This window comes from Mus pahari, chromosome 22 (assembly GCF_900095145.1).
Source record: "Mus pahari chromosome 22, PAHARI_EIJ_v1.1, whole genome shotgun sequence".
Taxonomy (NCBI): domain Eukaryota; kingdom Metazoa; phylum Chordata; class Mammalia; order Rodentia; family Muridae; genus Mus; species Mus pahari.
This window is the reverse complement of record NC_034611.1, coordinates 32895789-32915962: the sequence shown is the minus strand read 5'-3', so window position 1 is coordinate 32915962 and position 20174 is coordinate 32895789. Positions and strand designations below refer to the sequence as shown.

Below are 20174 nucleotides of genomic sequence, written 5' to 3'. Positions count from 1 at the left end.
ACCCAGAAAAAGAAAATAGCAAAGCGAATAGGTAAGTTGACATTCTCCATCTAGCTGCACTAAACTGTGTGTCTATGCATAACATATGCAATAACATATATGTAATAACATATGCAATGAACATTCATATTGAGACACATTTTGAGACAACTGGTGCTCAGCCAGGCAACCTTTGCTGTCAGTCAGCTTGAAAGGTGAAAGAGGAGTCGCTTGAGAAATATTACAGGCAATGATATATATAATGAGTTCATGTTGAGTCACAAAATTTTACCTATATCAATATCTATATCCTATCTATCTATCTATCTATCAATCTATCTATCTATCTATCTATCTACCTATCTATCTATCTAACATCTGTTTTCTTTATCTACATGAGGGTAGGTGTAGAGGTCTTTCTTAAATATATCCATTCTCCCTATTCACCAGATTCTATGTTCTAGGTAAACAAAATTCCTATCTTGCTTTTTTACATATGCAAGAAGCCAACATGACCGCATTCCATTATTTGACAAATGACTTCCTTACTCAGATCCTTATTAAATCCATGAGAGACCCATTAATTTTCAGGTTTTTCATAATAAATTAGTACAGAACTTAGTGGATTAAAAGGATCTTATTTTCTCACAATTTAAATGGAAGATTTAGCATGGCTCAGCTATCATAGCACCCCACAGGAACAGTCTCCTTTGCCTTTCCTTGACTTCTGAAGGCTGTCACCAACCCTTGAGATGTAGTCTATCACCTATTTCTTTCCTATCTTCATATATTCTCTTTCCATGTCTCTAAATCTCTGTCATTACAAGAACTGTTACTAGGGGTTCGAGGGGACATAACAATCCAGTGTGACCTCTTCAGAACCTTAGCTTAATTAAGGTCGTTCTGGTTTTATATTATTTTGCTGTGTCTGGGGATAGCACCTGGCTCTGGTCATGCTAGGTAAGCATTATCCCGTTGGGCTGCGTCATCTGCTTTATTGACGCATCCTTGGCAAAGGAAACTTGTATAGATTCAAGGTATAGAGCCTGATGTTTTGTAACATAATTACCATAATCAAGCTAATTAACATTGCCATCTTAACTGGATTACATCAGCAAAACCTGTATTCCCAAGAAACCTTAAGGTTTGTTAATGGAGTCTGGGAATGAAGATTTCAACCTGACATTTGTATGAGACATAACTTAAACCACATTAGGGCACTAATTGTGTGTTGACATTTACCAGGAAAATCAGTTACTATAATTTTTATTTACATTTCATTCAAAAAACACTAGTGTTCATTAGGTATCTAAGGATGTTTGTGTGACATAACACATGATCTGTGTACTGCAGGGACCAAGATAGTCTTATATATTACTATTTTAGTCTATTAAGTTATAAACAAGTATGTGTATTTGCACAGTACAATTTGAAATTTTCATCTATGGACAAATTGAAGAAACAAGCTATTCATAAAACTATCCCCTTACCCCTACTATATGCTGTGATATATAATTTCCTCCCTCACCTCCTATCTCTGGTAATAACTGTCCATTTCTTTTTATTTTATATTATTATTATTATTATTATTATTATTATTATTATTATTATTATTATTGGTTTTTTCAAGACAGGGTTTCTCTGTATAGCCCTGGCTGTCCTGGAACTCACTTTGTAGACCAGGCTGGNCTCAAACTCAGAAATCCACCTGCCTCTGCCTCCCGAGTGCTGGGATTAAAGGCGTGCACCACCACGCCCAGCTATAACTGTCCATTTCTATGATAATTTGTTTGTAAATTTACAAATAGAAGGCATCATATAGTATATGTCTCTGCTTAGCTTTTTGCACTCAATATGATGCCTTTGGATTATACATATGGACATGTATATTTGCATATATAAGCAAATATCACATTATTTATAAATCATGTGGTTGCCCTTTTTCACTCTATTGTATTCTTTTTGATTGTCCATTTTGATTTTATCTCCATTTGTCAACCTTCATACATTTTTAAGGTGCTTACATTTCTAAACCATTGTTAATACTGCTGCAGTAATTATTACTGTACAAATATCTATTGCATACAACTTAATTTCTTTGGATGTATACCCAGTGTTGTGGTTGCCAGATAGTATACAAAACATTAGACTCTCTGCTATACTTCCATTTATTTCAGTTACGGTTTCACTTTTATCAAAAATATTTGATAATACACGTTGATCCAATCAGATGAAGAATGCCTTTACACTACATTTTAGCTTTCTCTTGTTGTTGGCGACTCACATATTTATATTTTATGTATATCGACTGGGCCATACTTGAAAGAGATAAACACACATATACATATGCACATGCATATTCACATACATCGACAGTATTGCATGAACATTGGTAATAGAAAATGATATACTACTAGTGCTTAGAGTCAAATTTGATTTTTTTCCCGAACATTCCTTACATATGAATTACAAGAGTAAAGTAGTCTTTTGAAGGTTTAGACCAGGAAATAAAAGTTCCTCTATGCTTGATCAATAGTCAATATCCATTAACAGCATGTTCCTCTATGCTTGACCAATAGTCAGTATCCATTAACAGCTGTGGCACACTGAGCCTTGGAAAAATTAAGGAAGGTCAGAATTAACTGTATCTTAGGGAATTAAAACCTTGTATTCCAAGTTTTAAAATGTTTTAAAATTATATAATAATAATAATAATAATAATAATAGCTTTTCTCATGTTTAGTGGTTAGAATTCAGCTCTTTACTAAACTTATCCTACTTTATAAACAACACTGCACTTTGTAGGTTTTTAGAATCTTTTATATTCTATTATATATTATATATTATATATTATATAATTATATATAATCAACACCTCAACCACCGGAAGTTAATACAGAAATTATAGTTGATATTGGAATGGATTCTTTTTTTTCTTCCAGAATGTTCAAAATTCGAGATGTAGTATTTTATAAGAAACTTTAATTTTTAAAATCTTTCATTAGTGAAAAACAACTTTACAAGAGAAGAAACATATTATTTCAAATCAGGCTTGTTTAGAGCTTACAGAGTATCAAGTTAAAGTTTCAGTTAAGAGTAGTATAGATTTTTTTTAATAAATAACAAAAGCAAACTATATGAGATTTTGAGTTCATTCCTTCATCCTTTGTATTGCATATTGAACTCAAAGCCCTAAAAGCATTATTTATGGTATATTACAAACCTTAAATATTATTTTGAAGTGGATTTCTAGGATTTTGTTCTAAATAAAATGATAAATAATATCATTTCTAATTATTTTTTATGAAATTATGTTTCATGTAATATATAAAAAGAATTTAACTGGCAAAATGAGTCTTTTATTCAACTATTGTTTTAAATAATTGCTTAGACAATCACAGTTGTCAATACTCTGGAACTAATCTAGTCATTTTCATACACGGTCCTAGAAATTTCTTCAAGAAAGACTCTTTGAACACCTGGAATTTTTAGGTATGGGTATTATGAATCATGAGCCCTACCTAATTATCAGATTCTCATTGGACATATTTTACCTATCTGTGGTTTTATAATTTGATAATTCTTCTTCATATTACAAATTTACTAAGTTAGTATTAAAGGCAAAACCCAATAGATGCTAATCTTCCCACAAGGTTTATCTTTAGGTTCTTCCTTGAACTGCTAGAACTTGCTCAGGATTGTCAGTGTTCAGAGAAAATTATCTGAGAAAGGACAAACCCAACTTTGTGTTATAGAAGCTTATTCAAAGAGAGCAGGTGGAATAAGCCATCAGCCCCGGATCCCCCCCCATCCCTCCCGGATTCCCCCCAGGATCCCCCCGGATTCCCCCCCGGACCCCCCTGGATCCCCACCGGATCCCCCCTGGATTCCCCGTGTTCTGCTGCCCTCCCTCAGCCTATTTTTTAACTTCTTCTCCTTCCTTCCTCAAATCATTTCTCCTTTCTCCCTTTTTTTCTTCTCCTTCCCAATTGCTTCTCCATTGCTGCCAAAAGTAGAGAAAGAATAATCCTTCAAAAATAACCACATTTAATCAAAACACAAAATAAACCAAACTTTCTCTTGCCCTCTCCCTGTACAATATGTTAAAACACTCTAAAACCAGGTGATTTTAAAATGAAGACCTTGAATTCTTAAGTGACATGAAAATGTCAGGGCTCTCCAACAAAATTCGTAATGCCATGCATTGGAAAGCTCTCTTCTGGTTGTTGGTCAGGAGAGCTCCCTGTACCCTCAACCCCCTACCCTACCTCCCCACACCCCATACACAAAAAACTATACCCTATTACTATCTGTTTTGGCTGCTTCCCAGAATTTGAAGATAAACCCCTATTGCTGAAAATATCACACACTTAGGACATAGGACATGGAGGAGTTACTACGAAATTAACCTACAAAACTCCCCCCTGAAGATAAGCTCTCATAGTATGAAGCTGTCAACAAGAAAACCAATAGTTCTACACAGCTATAAATGCTATGAACCACAACAATTAGCAGCTTGCAAAAAAAAAAAAAAAAATCCCCAATAGTGAAATAGTGGCTCTTTTTCCTGGGCACAACCAACAACTGTTTAGTTCTGCTCACTGGAAAGGCACTGATGCTTGATACTGGGAATTTAGCCAACTTCCAGTGGTTCAAAATGTCAGATCCTTAGATAGGAACCTACTACAGTCATTGATGTGAATCAATATAATTTCTACCTGTATTTGAAAGAACTTTACATATACAAATAACTATAGGTATCTCCACTCATCAAAGAAGCTTCTTTTTGCAGCAGTTGGAGAACATCACAGAGATTCGCAACTGATCAAAATGCGGAGTGTAAGTGACTGCGGGAGCCTGATTCCAATTCTCTCTATAACAGAACCCCAAGCTCTTACGGTCAAGGAGCATCACAGAATCAGTGAGAGAAATACCATAAGAGTCAGAGGAGTAGACCGCTTGCTGTAACATAACATAATGTGCTTTAGACTGGGAAGTTGGACCCAGGAAATTCCAACGATATTGTTGCCTAAATATAGGCTGCATAATGAAAACATCACTTGAAATGCCAGTATGCATGGGGGAAATTTTTACAAGGCTACTATCCTTGATAAAGGCAACCAATCTCTCTCTCTCTCTCTCTCTCTCTCTCTCTCTCTCTCTCTCTCCCTCTCTCCCTTCTTCCCCCTCTTTCTCCCTCCCTCCCTCCCTTTCTCTCTGTGTATAATAATAAGTGAGATGAATGAGTCGATAACATGGTGTGGTGGTTAAAGGCATTTGCTACTAGGCCAGACATCATGAGTTTGATCCCAATAACCCACATGATAGGAGAAAACTCCCCTGACCTCCACAGATATAACACGGCACATGTACACCCACCACACAGAGAGAAGAAAGAAAGAAAGAAAGAAAGAAAGAAAGAAAGAAAGAAAGAAAGAAAGAAAGAAAGAAAGAAATTTTTTTCATAATAGACTCAGAAGGTTTGTTTATATATTTGTGCACTGAAATACATGTGTTCAAATAGATACATACATGGAAACATACATAGATACATCGATGATACATGATGAATGTTTTTTTATGTAACAAGAAAAATAAGTTATTTACTTGAGGATGGGGTTGGCGTGTGAGAAGCTGGAGAGAAGGTACCTGGAGAGGCTAGAGAGAGATAAGGGAAAAATGAAAGAAATGAGATTCTGTTTCAATGAAAAGCATATAACAAGAAGTAGACTAGGAGGAGGAAGATGCATGTGGTGGTTTTAGTGAGTTAGCCCCATAGGTTCATAAACTTCAGTGCTTGGTTCTTTGTGGATGGGATTGTTTTGGGAAGAATGAGGAGGTGTGGTCTTGGTGGGGGTGGCATGTCATTGTGTTGGGCTTTTAAGTTTCAAAAGTCTATGCCAAGCTCACTCAGTCTTGACATCTCTGCCTCCAACTTGTGGTTCATATGTGAGTTCTTAGCTCCTGTTCCAGTGCCATCCATGCATTGCCACCTGCTACCATTCTTCCTGCCATGATGATCATGGACTCACCCTCTGAAACTATAATCAATAGTTTCCAAATAAATGCTTTTATAAATAGATTTCTTTGGTCATAATGTCTCTTCATGATAGAAAAATAGCTAAGACAGGTCCTGAATTGGAGATAGAGTTTAGAAAACAAGACAAGTTCGAGATGAAAGAGTACAAATAATGTAATGATGAATACAGTGTGCGAGTCTCAAAAAAGTACATTGAAAACAAAGCAAAGGGCATGGCAATCCATCATTAACAATATTACTGTTCTTGCAGAGGGTCTAAGTTCTTTTTGCCACTATCCACATGGTGTCCTTCTGTAACTTTAATTCAAAGGGCATCCTATACCTATTGGCCTCATTGGGTACCAGCATGTAACATAGTCCACATAAACTCATTATGAATGGATGAATAAATGAAATGAATGAATGAATAGATGAATATAGAAATAAAAGAGCTAATTGTAATTGCTTTTGCTATAGACACAATGAGAAGTAAAGTCAAGAATGTCATAGTAATCTATACCTACCCTGTATTTTCACAGCTGGTTCCAAGAGGTTTATTTTTATTTTTATTTTATTCTTTTGAGGGTGACTCAGTATTGAGACTTTATTCTGAAGTCACTTATTTGCAGATTCCAAGCTTTTCTTTCAGAATGAGTCTCAGGATCAAAGATCAGAAATTTATGAACCATCTAAGGAAAGAGGAAGTGAACTAAGTAAAGAGGAAGTGAACTTCATTCCTTGTGGGTAGCTACTTTAGCTCCGCTTGGCCACCAGCCTGTTGACCTGCTCCTGGTATATAGACATATCTACCTCTCCAGAGACCAGAATTCTAGGCCTAGTCACTGCATTCATAGTAAATACCTCAGAGATAGAGAACCTAAGAAAACAGTGCTTAAATTACACTGATTCAATTCAAAGATACAATGACCAGAAATTAAATTGTTTCTAGATGATAGTAGTGAAATTAAAACTAAAAATACTAAAAATATTCATTAGTGTTGTATAAACCAGAATTTGTTCTACATTGCTACACTGAACTAGATCCTATATTATAAGATAATGGAGTGGTAATAACAGAATTATATGTGAGCCCCTATAGAAAAACTTCAGCTTTGTCTCTTGACTTGCAATGCTAACATATTTATTTTCTAGCTTTAAGACACACACCCATTAACTTCTGACCTGGAGATGTAAGGTCTTATATTTTATTCATGATGTGCTATAGTTTCAGAATAAACTCCTTTCCTTTGAACAAAGTGCCTGCTTTGGAAAGATGTCTGTTCTTGAAATGTGCTTCAAGTCCCAGAGTAGGGAAGCTCACTCTCTTAGAAGTTTATTACTGTGATGAAGACTACAGACCAAAAGCAATCTGGGGAAGAAAGCGTCTATTTCATCTAACAGTTCTAGGTAACAGTCCATCCCTGAAGGACAATAGGGCAGGAGCCTGGGGGAGGGAATTGAAGCAGATCCCATGGAGGAGTGATGGCTTATTTTCTGGTTGCTCTCAGCATTCTTACCTTCCAAGCTCCCACAGTCCCTTCCACCGATCTCTGAGCACTCAACAGCTTCTAAAACCCAAAGTTTCGAAACACATGTACAGTCCACCATAAAGCAATGTGGTCAGCTTTGTTACAGTCAAACCCATTTGTAGTACCAGTTTTTGTTTTAGTTAATGTTTTGACCGCTGTGGTTAAAACCAAAAACCAAAAACAAAACAAAACAAAAAAAAAACAAAAAAAAAAAAAAATCCCTGAATAAACACACCAAAAAAAAAAAAAGCTGTTACTAAAAGAAAGTTGGAGAAGAAAATGTTGTTTACCTTAGATGACAGTTCCACACCAGTTCCTCATGAGGGACTTCAGAAGAGGAATTCCTGAGAAGAACCGAGAGGGGGAACTGATTCAGACACCATGGGACGTTCCACTTTCTTGCTTGACCGCCCTTTTATGGCTTCCTCAGCCTGATTTCTTCCTGTACCCAGGACTGTCACCCCAGTGATCGCACTGCTCACAGTGACCTAGTTCTCCCACACCAATCACCAATCAAGAAATGTACCACAGGCTTGCCCATGAGCAAATCTGGAGAGGACATATTCTCAATTGAGTTTCCCTCTTTCAAAATGATTGCAGCTTTTGCCAGGCTGATATAAAACCAGACAGCACTCTCATAAATTTCCCTTCTAAGGTCTTAAAAGAACAAAGTACCCTAATCATCTCCAAAATATCATGCTAATGTTCATGGTGAGACATTAAACTACATGTGCAAAGTCATACAAATCAACTGGAAATCTTTATTGCAGTAATCTCACCCGTGACTCAATTGAATTTTAGCTCCCAAAGACAAAGATGGTTGGAAACTTAATGACTGCTGCTAATTCTTGTCTCCTACAGCTCAGTAAATAATAATAAGCCACATTCAGGTGTGGCTTAACCTCAACACTATTCCCTTCAGCTCACAGACATATGGAATACATTTACCTTGTTCCTGAGGCTCAAGGTGGATCAACAAGGCAAGTAGACAATAGGGAACGGACAAGAAAATCCTACTGTTGAGAGATACCAATTCCAAGTGATGAAAGTAAACTGGGACTTTAGAAGCTATTAGAATTCAGAAATGCCTCCCATTGTCACCATTGTCATCAAGATACGGACCAAGCGAGATGACCTTTTGTCTATACAGTTCAAAATAGGCTTCAAAATAGAATGCAGAATTAAAATTCATTATTTCTCCCCCTCTTCCTCTTCACCTGTTTTTGTGCTATTAGAGCCAGGAATCTTTTTAAAAAATTAATTAATTAATTTATTTTATTAGATATTTTCTTTATCTTAGTCACATATTTGCTTAATATAAAGGTTAAACCAACATTTTCATATAATGAGGATCGTTTCTGTTGTTTGGTTTACATGTTCATTATATTAGGGCCTAAAGCTTAGAGTAGCACGTGCTCATCATGAGGCAAATCTATAAGTGAAGACTTGACCTCGGGAATCCACTTTCTTGGGATTTCACTTACTTGGGTGTAGCTATACCACTTACCTGTGTGTCTTTGGTGTGGTGGTTTAGGTATGAATTCCTCCGTAGACTTATATTTGAATGCTTACAGAGTGCCATTAGAGCTGTGGCCTTATGGTGTAGGTGTGGCATTGTAGGAGGAGGTGTATCAGCAGGAGTACTTTTTTTTTTTTGGACTTTCAAATGCCTAAACCAAGTCCAGTGGTAATCTCTTTTCCTAATTCCTGTAAATCTAGTTGTAGAACTCAACTAAGTCTTCAACATCACGCCGGCCTGTGCACTGCCATGCTTCCGGCCATGGCTGTAAGGGATTAAACCTCTGAACAATATGCCAGCCCTGTGAAATGTTCTCCTTTATAAGAGTTACCATGGTCCTACTATCTCTTCACAGCAGTAGAAACACTAGTTAAGACACTTGAATAAGCTCCTGAATTTCTGCGAATGTGAGAATAACATTGTCACATAGAACTGTTTATAGGGACTCAGTGAGTGTATAGACCATAGACTGGCTTGTTCTCTTTTTCTCACTCTACTCCTTCCTCCCTGCTTCCCATTCCCTTTCTATCTCCTCACTGAAACACGCATGCACATACAACATTAAACTGCCTGTATATTATAATTATTGTTCAATTACATGCTGCTGTTAGTGTTGTGAGGTTCAAACTCTCAGGCCCTAGTTCATCTTCCCTGCCTCCTTCGTGTCCTCCATTGCACTTCCCATGTATCTGCTCCACTGAAGTCAGAGGATGTTTCAGTCCCAGACTCTTATTATCCTCCCTCTTGTCTGTGAGCATGCTGCACTGTGGGTTGCCATTTAGCATTCACTGGGCACAGTGTATTTTCTATTAAGCCCCTGCCAGGGAAAATGGAGCACCGCTACATTTGTGTCCCCAGATAAACATTTTGTACAAAGTTCTTCATTATTCTTCCTTTTCTTTTTCCTCTAGATATGAACCTTTCAAGGGCAAGAGAATGTGTTACTAAGTCTGGTATTCATAGCACCTAGCCACTCTTGGTTATGTAGAAGGCATTTAGAAGAACAGTATGTTGAATTAATGTGGGCTTGTAGACCCGGTCTAGTAATTGTGAAGCCATAAAATTCTATTTAAAGTGCAGCCACAGGAATTGACTTTGTGACCCCGTTTGGCTGCAAATCTAATGTATTGCTGTAAATGGCATAAAGTAATTGTCATTATTTGTTCAAAAGTCATTGTCCTTTAATCACATCTACTGATTTGAACCAAGGGGCATGTGTCCATTAACAGAATGAAGTTTTGAAAATACCAACAATGGTAATAGCAGCACTATTTAATGTCCTCTAAAGTTTTCTTCTTTCATGTTATGTTTTCATTTCTATTTCTCTGTTCTTTTGATTTGAATATAATGTAGCACTGTGATTAATGGTTTTCCATTTCTTTGATCAACTAATTGAGCAGTAACTGAAAAAATATGTGAAAGTAATACTTTTGCCTTTGGTAATTTTCACTCAAATGTACTATAGTGTCCTGTATAAATATTCATTTATATTACTCAAGTAATCACATCTATACAGAAAAGTAATATGTTTTAAGTCATCAAAATTTGGATCCACGAGATACCATGGAGTATAAAAGTGTTTTGTCATGAACCCAGAGACCTGATTTTGAGCCTCTGAAACTGCACCAATCTCCATACACAGTCTATAGTACACGCACACTCACACTCACACGTGCACGTACACGCTTGCACATACACACACATGTCGGGTGCACCGCCTCGCCAGCAAGAACGACGCCCGACAACAGGATTCTTCTGCAGGAAAGCGTTTATTGTACAGCTTTCTTAACGTGATGGAGAGGACCCCGAAGGAGGAAAAGGTGCTGCTTATATACGCTTAGGGAGCTCATGTCAGTACCTGATTAGCTTCAGCTCTGGTGCTCAATTTGCATGCCCCGAGAGTGGGCTGTGACATAGTTAGTACATGCACACTGGTACCTTTCGGGTGGTAAACAGCCTCGCCTTGCTGACTCATACACAAGAAGTCAGCACCATCTTTTAGGTGTGGCGCAGTTCGGCTACCTTCACACACATACGTGCAGATATACACATCCACAAACAGTAAATCAGTTTAAAAACAAATACATTTACATTAAGGAAATGATAAAATTGATGCTGGAGAGATGGTTCATTATGTAAGAGTACTGACTGGTCCTCCAAAGACTTAGGTTCAATTCCCAGCATCAGTTTGGCCTCTCACAACCCTCTGTAACTCCGATTTCAGGATATCTGGACCCAGTGTACTCCTTTGGCCTCAGTGGGTGACATGCAAACAAGTAGTAAGCAGACAGACGTCCAGACAAAATACCCATACACATAAAAGAAAAAAGACTAAAAGAAAATGAAAAAATTACTCAAATTTAAAATATCTCACAAATCCAAACATGTCCTCTCTCTGATTAGCAATAATTTAACTGCCCAGAGACAACTTTTAAAATGGTCTTTGGGATGGTTTCCAGTTATCTATTGAGATTTGAATGAGTTAATGTTAGTCCCTTACTGAAACGCCTTCTATCACATGGTGTTTTGAGAATCTGAGTTCTTAGAATGAGTTTCAAGCCCATCAAGGTGCAATACTTCTGTAAGCCCTGTTCCCTGTCAAGGCACCAACTACAGATACAGCCATTCTTTTTTCTTGTCCTCTAATATGCATTATTTGTTTCTGACCCGTGGTCTTTGTGTGTGCTTTGCATCTTAGAAGGTCTAACATGTAAGATCTGGATATGACCTTAAATTCGAACATGAGATTTCTTTATTAATATCTCTTATGTCAGGAATTACAAATGACACATTACATGCTTCATGAAAATAAATGCTGATTTGTGGTTTTACCCGAAACATAGTTCAGCAGAAGAAATTCCACCAAGTGTAGCTCTTTCATTGTTCTTTTGGAATTTGAGGCATTAACGATATTGAAAGTTGCTACCTAAGTAGAATAATGTGTAAAACGATTCTCAGGAAGCCGTGTGCAACTGAATCTACAACTAATAAGGCTTTGTGATGCCAGGGCTGCATGGGACCTGTGACATGGGCATTTGAACTGTGCTCCTCAGCACTTCCCAGTGTTTTTGATTAAGTTACTTATTTACTTTGCATATCCTGCTTGCAGCTTCTCCACCTTCCTGTCCTCCCAGGCCTTCCATCCCATCTATCTCTTCTCTCCTTCTCCTAGAGAATGGGAGGCTCCCAGTACCCAGGCAGGGACTAGATCATTTTCAAGGTGAAAGGGAGGCAAGCAAACCTTTCCACAAGTCCTGCTTAGAGCTCATTGACCACAACGCTGGAGCAGACGCTGCAAACGGTGAAGCAGCATAGCAGCATGGCTCCATTCTCTGCTACATTTGATAAAAATGAAACGAAACCAAAACCAAAACAAACAAAAACAAACAAACAAAAACAAACAAACAAAAAACCCATAGGTATGATTTTAATTTTATAAACAGGCAGAACATTTCTTCTTTTTTTGCTGTTTTTTTTTTCATATTTTATTTTAATTTGACCTGGGGAAACTTAATTTATAGAAGCAAAATATGTGTACAACAAGATTATTGAACTTTAAAGATAACTTATTTCCTTGATTTTTAAGATTAATATTTTAGAAACAAAATTATGATACAAAATTAATAACATCTCATTTGGTTCATAGAGTAACATCAGAATGGTTCCCTGTACTCCACATTTATCTTTTTTTCTTTTACTTTAAAAAAAAATTTATTAGACATTTTTTCATTTACATTTCAAATGCTATCCCCAAAGCTCCCTATAAACCGCCCCCCCCCCCGGCCCTGCTCCCCAACTCACCCACTCCAGCTTCCTGGCCCTGGCATTCCCCTGTTCTGGGACATATGATCTTCGTAAGACCAAGGGCCTCTCCTCCCAATGATGGACGTCTAGGACATCCTCTGCTATATGTAACTAGAGACACAGCTCTAGAGGGTACCTGTTAGTTCATATTGTTGTTCTTCCTATAGGATTGTGGACCCCTTTAGCTCCTTGGGTACTTTCTCTAGCTCCTCCATTGGGGGCCCTGTGTTCCATCCAATAGCTGACTATGAGCATCCACTTCTGTGTTTGCCAGGCACTGGCATAGCCTCACAAGACACAGCTATATCAGGGTCCTGTCAGCAAAATCTTTCTGACACATGCAACAGTGTCTGGGTTTGGTGGTTGTATATGGGATGGATCCCCGGGTAGACCAGTCTCTGGATGGTCCTTCCTTCTGTCTCAGCTCTGAACTTTGTCTCTGTAACCCCTTCCATGGGTATTTTGTTCACCATTCTAAGAAGGAGTGAAGTATCCACCCTTTGGTCTTCCTTCTTCTTGAGTTTCGTGTGTACTGCAAATTGTATCTTGGATATTCTTAGTTTTGGGACTAATATCTGCTTATATTTTCATTTTCTTAATATGTTTAAAAATGTGTTTTAATCAAGATTAAAATGTAGCCGGGAGTGGTGGCGCACTCCTTTAATCCCAGCACTCGGGAGGTAGAGGCGGGCAGATTTCTGAGTTCGAGGCCAGCCTGGTCTACAAAGTGAGTTCCAGGACAGCCAGGGCAATACAGAGAAACCCTGTCTCGAAAAACCAAAAAAAAAGATGAAAATGTATACATTAGGAAAGGGAGTACTAAAATTGACAGAAATTTGCATTATTTTTATTGCATGTATACATAACTGAAGACTTTATATAACTCCCTACTAAAATTAGAGAAAATTATTTAAATATATTAATTTCAGTGAAGCAAATTTTAAAGCTTTATGAAACATGGCATTGGAACAAAAGTTCTCTGTGTGTGATATGTATGTATTTATGTGTATATGTGCATAAGTGTGCATGCAAGGCATCTAACAAAGAGCTTTAGGACCTCAATGGATAAGCAGCTTATTGATTCTGTGATCATGTTTTAGGTAGGATGTAAGTCTTTGAGGTGAGATTCAAGGAGGCCTGGTCTTTTCATCATTTAATTTGTATTCTCTAAGATAAAGATGTTTGTTCTGATAAATTGCTCACACACACACACACACCAGTAACCTCAGTGCTGACTGAAGAGTGGGAAGTTGAAGAGGGAGCGTTACATTTGAAGCTTCCTTAGCTACTCTGATAGTCTCTAAATTTTAAAAAGATTGCTTCTTGCTCTCTAGTGTGACGGAATTCTAGGAAATTAACTTCCCATCTTCGAATTAATGGTAATCTTATTCTTAATAAAATGAATAATTCAAGAAATTGTGTTAACTGTTCTCTTTACTTATATGAACCATGCATGTCGGCTTACAAATATCAACTTGAAAATGAAAGACGTTTATGCAGGTCACCTAGCCTTTTGGCTTTAATTTTACTAACCACCTATATAACTGAAACATTTAGACAATTGAGTCAATTTATTTTATTTTATATTTATTCCTCTGGACACAATTTCTTAAACAATTTTTATTAGATATTTTCATTATTTATATTTCAAATACTATCCCAGAAGTCCCCTATACACTCCCCCCACCCTGCTCCCCAACCCATCCACTCCCGTTTCCTGGCCCTGGCATTCCCCTGTACTGGGGCATATAATCTTTGCAAGACCAAGGGCCTTTCCTCCCAATGATGGCCAACTAGGCCATCTTCTGCTACATACGCAGCTAGAGACATGAGCTCTGGGGGTACTGGTTAGTTCATATTGTTGTTCCTCCTATAGGGTTGCAGACCCCTTCAGCTCCTTGGGTACTTTCTCTAGCTCCTCCATTGGGGAACCTGTGTTCCATACAGTAGATGACTGTGAACATCTACTTCTGTTTTTGCCAGGCACTGGCATAACCTCAGAAGAGACAGCTATATCAGGGTCCTGTCAGCAAAATCTTGCTGGCATGTGCAGTAGGGGCACAATTTATAATATAAAATAAAATGCATACTAAAAGCATGTTGTGTATTAAATATATATATATATATATATATATATATATATATATATATATATATATTTGTTTATCAAGATTTAACCACTCTCTTAGAGTTTTACAGAATCCATTCTTTAAACTTTATATAAATACCAATCACTGGTGGTATTTTGTATGTGTTTTGATAGCATTTGCCTAAGAACTAAAATGAAAACTATTTAATAGCATGAGATAATACTGTATGAAAAAGATATTATAAGGTGAGGTACATGTCTGGCCACCTGGTCATTTAATAGTATGTGTAGCACACTCCACACACCTAACTAATCGCCTTTTTATCTATCTTCAACAGCTTTAGAATGTGATAACTCACATATCTGATAGCACCGTGGAGTAGCCCAGCACTCATCTCTGCTTTCCATGCTATGTTCTCTACACTGTGAGTATATATTCACTTCTTCAAAGCCGCTTGCTGGTATGGAAACACATGCAGTTTCCACGTTGTTTGGGAAAATTATGTTAATCAAAGTATAACAAATTTAGATGATCTGACCTGAGGAGATGGTTTACAGTATTAGTCTTAATACTATTTCAACATTACAGCATGGAGTAATTGCTATGGTAAAGTAATAGGCTGGCATTCAATCATACGTGAAATCTTGAAGTTTCTATGGTCCTTAAGTATCTTTGCGTGCCTAGAAAAACGTAAGTATTATATTTAAAAACAGTTGTGTTACATTCTGAAAAGTTCTTGAAATGTCTTTGATAGATGTTATTTGCAATGGACTTTTAAGTTTAAGTCAGTTTCTTTTTTCCTATTTTGTTCTCTATAGCTGTCTATTGAAAATGTATTTAGTAATATTCACTTGGTCAAAATTTGCAATATAGTTTCTATGTGAATAATAGTTTTAAACTGCTATAAACTTTCTAAGATCACAAATGGAACTACTATAAATTAAAAATAATTCATAAGCTGGACTGTGCTGGCACTTGGCTTTAATCCCAGTACTAGGGAGGCAGAGGGAGGTGGATCCCTAAGATCAAGGCCAGAGTCATCTACAGAACAAGTTCTAGGACAGCCAAAGTTCTACAGAGAAACCATATCTTTAAAAAAATAAATAAATTATGTACACATATTACATGACCCAATAATTCCATTCCTATGTATTTACCATATGAAGAGAAAACTAATTTTACTTGAAATATGTGTAAATATTTATAATAACTTAATATTTATTCATCAAAATGTGGAAATGAGAAAAAAGTAGTTTGGTGCAGTAACACATTGCTGTAACTCAAGAGATGAAGGCAAGAGAAAATGTCTGAGGGTAGTGTGGAAGGGTCTAAAGCCAGTTTGAATATAGAGTTCTACTCTGTCACAAAGGAAAAAACAAATAAACAAACAAAAACCCAAATGTTATATTTAACTGTTGTTGAAGAACAAATTGGAGTATTAGTACCATATTATTCAACTATAGAAAGGAGCAATTAGTTTCATCAATATATGAATCTTAGTCTTTTCTTTTCAATAGTGAGGAGTGACTCCAAGGCCTGTGCCTGCTAAGCAAGGACTTTGCCATTTAGCTATACACCTTAGCCCCCAAGTATAAATCTCACAAAACATTTGGCAGTGGAAGAAAGAAGCCCTAAATGTCTAAGTATTGTGTGATACCAAGTATCTAAATTCCTGGTAAAGGCACAACTGAAATAGGAAGAAGTGAAGCCATTGTTGTGTGGGACAAATGCATAGGACAACTGGCTACAAATATATTTCTGATTGCATCAGGAAATATGGGGATGACAAGTCAGTTCTGTAGGGTCTCAATTGCTGAGCAAATTGAATCAAAAATGCACAGAATTTTAAAGTTCAACATTTGTATCTCACAGGTAGTGGGAAACTGACAACTTTTTGTAATTAATTACAGAAGTAAGATATGATTGAGTATAGAAAATAGAAGGTATCATTTTTATATTTTGAAGAGATAGTACTTTGTCAAATCAAATCTGAAGAGAATAAGATTAACTGCATAAGGAGTAACAGATATTTTCTACTTCTATTGTATCTATTTTTCTCTCAATGAAATATAAATAAGCAGCTCTGAAACCATTTTTATCTATATAGAATAACCTATATGAGTAAAGGAACCACTGGTAGAAGGACCGAGGTTTTCATAAGAGAAGCTATTCACAAAAAGAAATGGCCGCTTTGAAATATGCATGTAAGAACAATTAATGAACTAAGAGGCTATCAATTTTTAAAAGAACAAGGAGGAATATACAGAAGTATTTGGGGATAGGAAAGGAAGGGAAGTGTAGCTATGAGTACCTATGGCTATCTGTCATAACACTAGCTGTAGTTGTGGAATGTTCCTGGAAGCCATGACACTGCCTGGTGACAGTTGCTCTCCACGTCTGAGTTTCAGCTGTAAAACTTACCTCAACCCCCAGAAAGTGATAGCTGACTCTTGATCAGGACAAGAAACATGCAAGGCAATTCTGAAACAGTGCAGTGCCAAAATGCATGAAAATAAGAAAAGGAGAAGAAAAGGGGGAAAGATAGGAAAGAATTCACTGGGACAGATCAGAGCAAAAGCCAACCAGTGATACTGAGCTTTCGGTGACTAATGTTCAACTGCAAGCTGCTACACATAAATAATGGGAGGCTACAGTTTGGCTGAGAAAACACAGCCCCCGGAATTCACACTCATATAATTCTGTCTACAATTAAATAAGAATAAAGACAAATATTCTTTGAATAAAATTTTCAATTATTGTATGCTGATACATCATCTATTCTCCTGGTAAGGAAGCTTAATTCTCTTTCTGAGTGTAGTTCAACTTGACAACTCTTTTATAGAGAACAGAATATGGAAGCAAGTGTTAGAGAGCCCAGCAGGCACCTCCTTCATGGTGCTATTGACGTTAACATCTTTAGTGATAAACACTGTTGATAATTTCGACCCTGGTGATGAGGTAAGGACATCACACTTCTGTGATACCCTCTCTCAAGGCTCATATCCTGAGTTTTCTCATAACAACGACAAGTTAGAGAAAACTTCAATTAAAAGGAATAAGGATAAAATGATTCACACAATCAAGTGAATGTACTAGGGCAATGATGGGAATAATTGAATATCACAGCTGAAGATCCCAACAAATAAACAGTATGACTTATTTCAATGACGTATTCTGAGTTGGGGTCTGAAGGAAAGAAATGAATAAGAGAGACACCGCTGACAAAATCTATAAGAAGCCTGTGCCTTAGTTAATGTTCTTGTCTTAATTGAGTTTTGCCAACTGGGCCACACCATGATAATTAAGGGAGAATCCAGAAAGGGGAACAAATAATACTCTATCCATCTTTATCTGCATTGGGGTTTCTATCCCTGTGGTAACACATTATGACCAAGAACAACTAGGAGAAGGTAGGGTTTATTCCGTCTTACAGTTTCATATCACAGGACATCAATGAATAAAGTCAGTACAGGAACTCAAATAGGAAAGGAACCTGGAGGCAGACGCGGATGCAGAGGCCTTTAAGGAGTACTGGCACTGGCTTCCTCAGCCTGACTTCCTCAGCCTGCTTTGTTATAAAACCTAAGAACAGGAGCCCAGAGGTAGGACCACCCACAATAGGCTTCGTCCTCCCATACCAATCACTAACTAAAAACAAACAAACAAACAAACAAAAACAAAAAACAAAAAAACATCTTCACAGACTTGCTAATAGGGTGAGAGCATTTTCCCAATTCAAGTTTCTGCTTCCAAAATGACTAGAACAGAATTAATATGTCAATATAAAGATCTTTAAAAATTCAAAACAAAAGAAAGCACTGAAAAAGGAGTAAAGGCTACAGAATACACATCATCTGAAGATTAGCTAGGTAGATGAATGTATCTGGGTAAAGGAAATAAAGGCAGTGTTAGGTAGAAATGCCAAGTCTAGTGTCAACAGCACAGTGTGGAGATTAGAGTTCATTGTAGTCCATCATGTATATGCAAACGTCATCTTAAGAAGAGGGCTATTAATTATACTGATTGATCCATAGATGTTATATGTTTGCATGGGAATATTACATTGGGCTTGATACATTCATAAAATTATTATGTGCTAATAAATTAATATTTTTAAATGTTTGAGATAGACATATAAGTGACCCTGTTTGATCACTATCCACTAGATAACTGGTTATATGCCATGTTAACTAAGGCATAGCACTAATACCCCATAATTTCATTTAATTAAAATTAAAATGGCAATTCCACTATTAGGAAGGTCATTTCACATGAAATATAAGCTTCCTACCTTTTTTGTAGAAATACTTAGACATTTTCCTGTGCTTACTGTAGTTTCTTTATTATCTTCCATATAGACTTCCTTTTTGGCTTACAATATAGTAATTATTAAAGTTACTCACATGTGTTTAGATTTTAACAAATCGCCTTCCAAGCTATCGAAATGTCAGATTTCATTTCTCTAGAGTCCACTCGGCTCTGTTTTCATTGACAGTATTATCCTCCTGGACAAACAAGCACAACTTGGAAATCATTATGATTGTCTTTCCCTTTCACGACAACATAAACAATAAAGCAGAAGATACATCCTATGGCAAAAAATTTCTATATCTTCAAACGCTATCAGGTGAAAGGGGACATATAGAAATTCAATCTGGTTAGCCTATATTCAAATTTCCATTAATATGTGCCAAATACGAAGGATGCTGTGAAAATCATGTCCTCTAGTCCACCACCTAACTTAGGGCTATCAGTGCTTTTGTTTTTCCTCATTAAACCCCTGTTTTAATAGTAAAACCTATTTCATTTTTTTCGGCACTTTGTTTTCGTTTCATTAAAAGTTTGTCCTAAAGTCTTTTGTACCTTACTTCTCAACTCTGCTGTCTGGTAGATAATACCCACTTAAAATACCCGTCTTCAGTTCCTAAGGACATTACCATGGAGTGCATTTTGTTTTCTGTTAAAATAAAACAAACCAAAAAGAAACCAAGCCAAACACAGCAAAACCCCACCAAGCTTGCTGAAGAAGATAGCAATTTCAGGAGGAATGGGAAATCTGAGAAGGACTTCAAGTGTGGGAGGACTCTGGAGTGCCATGATTGACACCGAGTGCCCTTCATTTATCAAGATTCTTTTTTTTTATTATTTATTTTTTATTTTTTATTTTTTATTTTATTATTTTCTTTATTTACATTTCAAATGCTATCCCGAAAGTTTCCTATACCCCTCCCCCC

The 20174-nt window shown here is 36.8% G+C and overlaps 1 protein-coding gene across 2 annotated transcripts in view; it reads left to right on the top strand.

Moving 5' to 3' along the window:
- Nucleotides 1–15276: 15276 nt before the first annotated feature.
- Nucleotides 15277–20174, top strand: part of Fut9 (fucosyltransferase 9) — a 95810-nt gene continuing 90912 nt past the window's right edge. Inside the window, exon 1 of one of the 2 annotated variants that reach the window (XM_021222330.2) lies at nucleotides 15277–15364. Coding sequence is in view for 1 of the 2 variants with exons in the window: in XM_029533307.1 (XP_029389167.1) it covers nucleotides 15346–15364 (19 nt within the window). In the remaining variant the exon portion in view is untranslated. The remainder of the gene's footprint in view (nucleotides 15365–20174) is intronic. The other variant, XM_029533307.1, reaches the window with a different exon arrangement.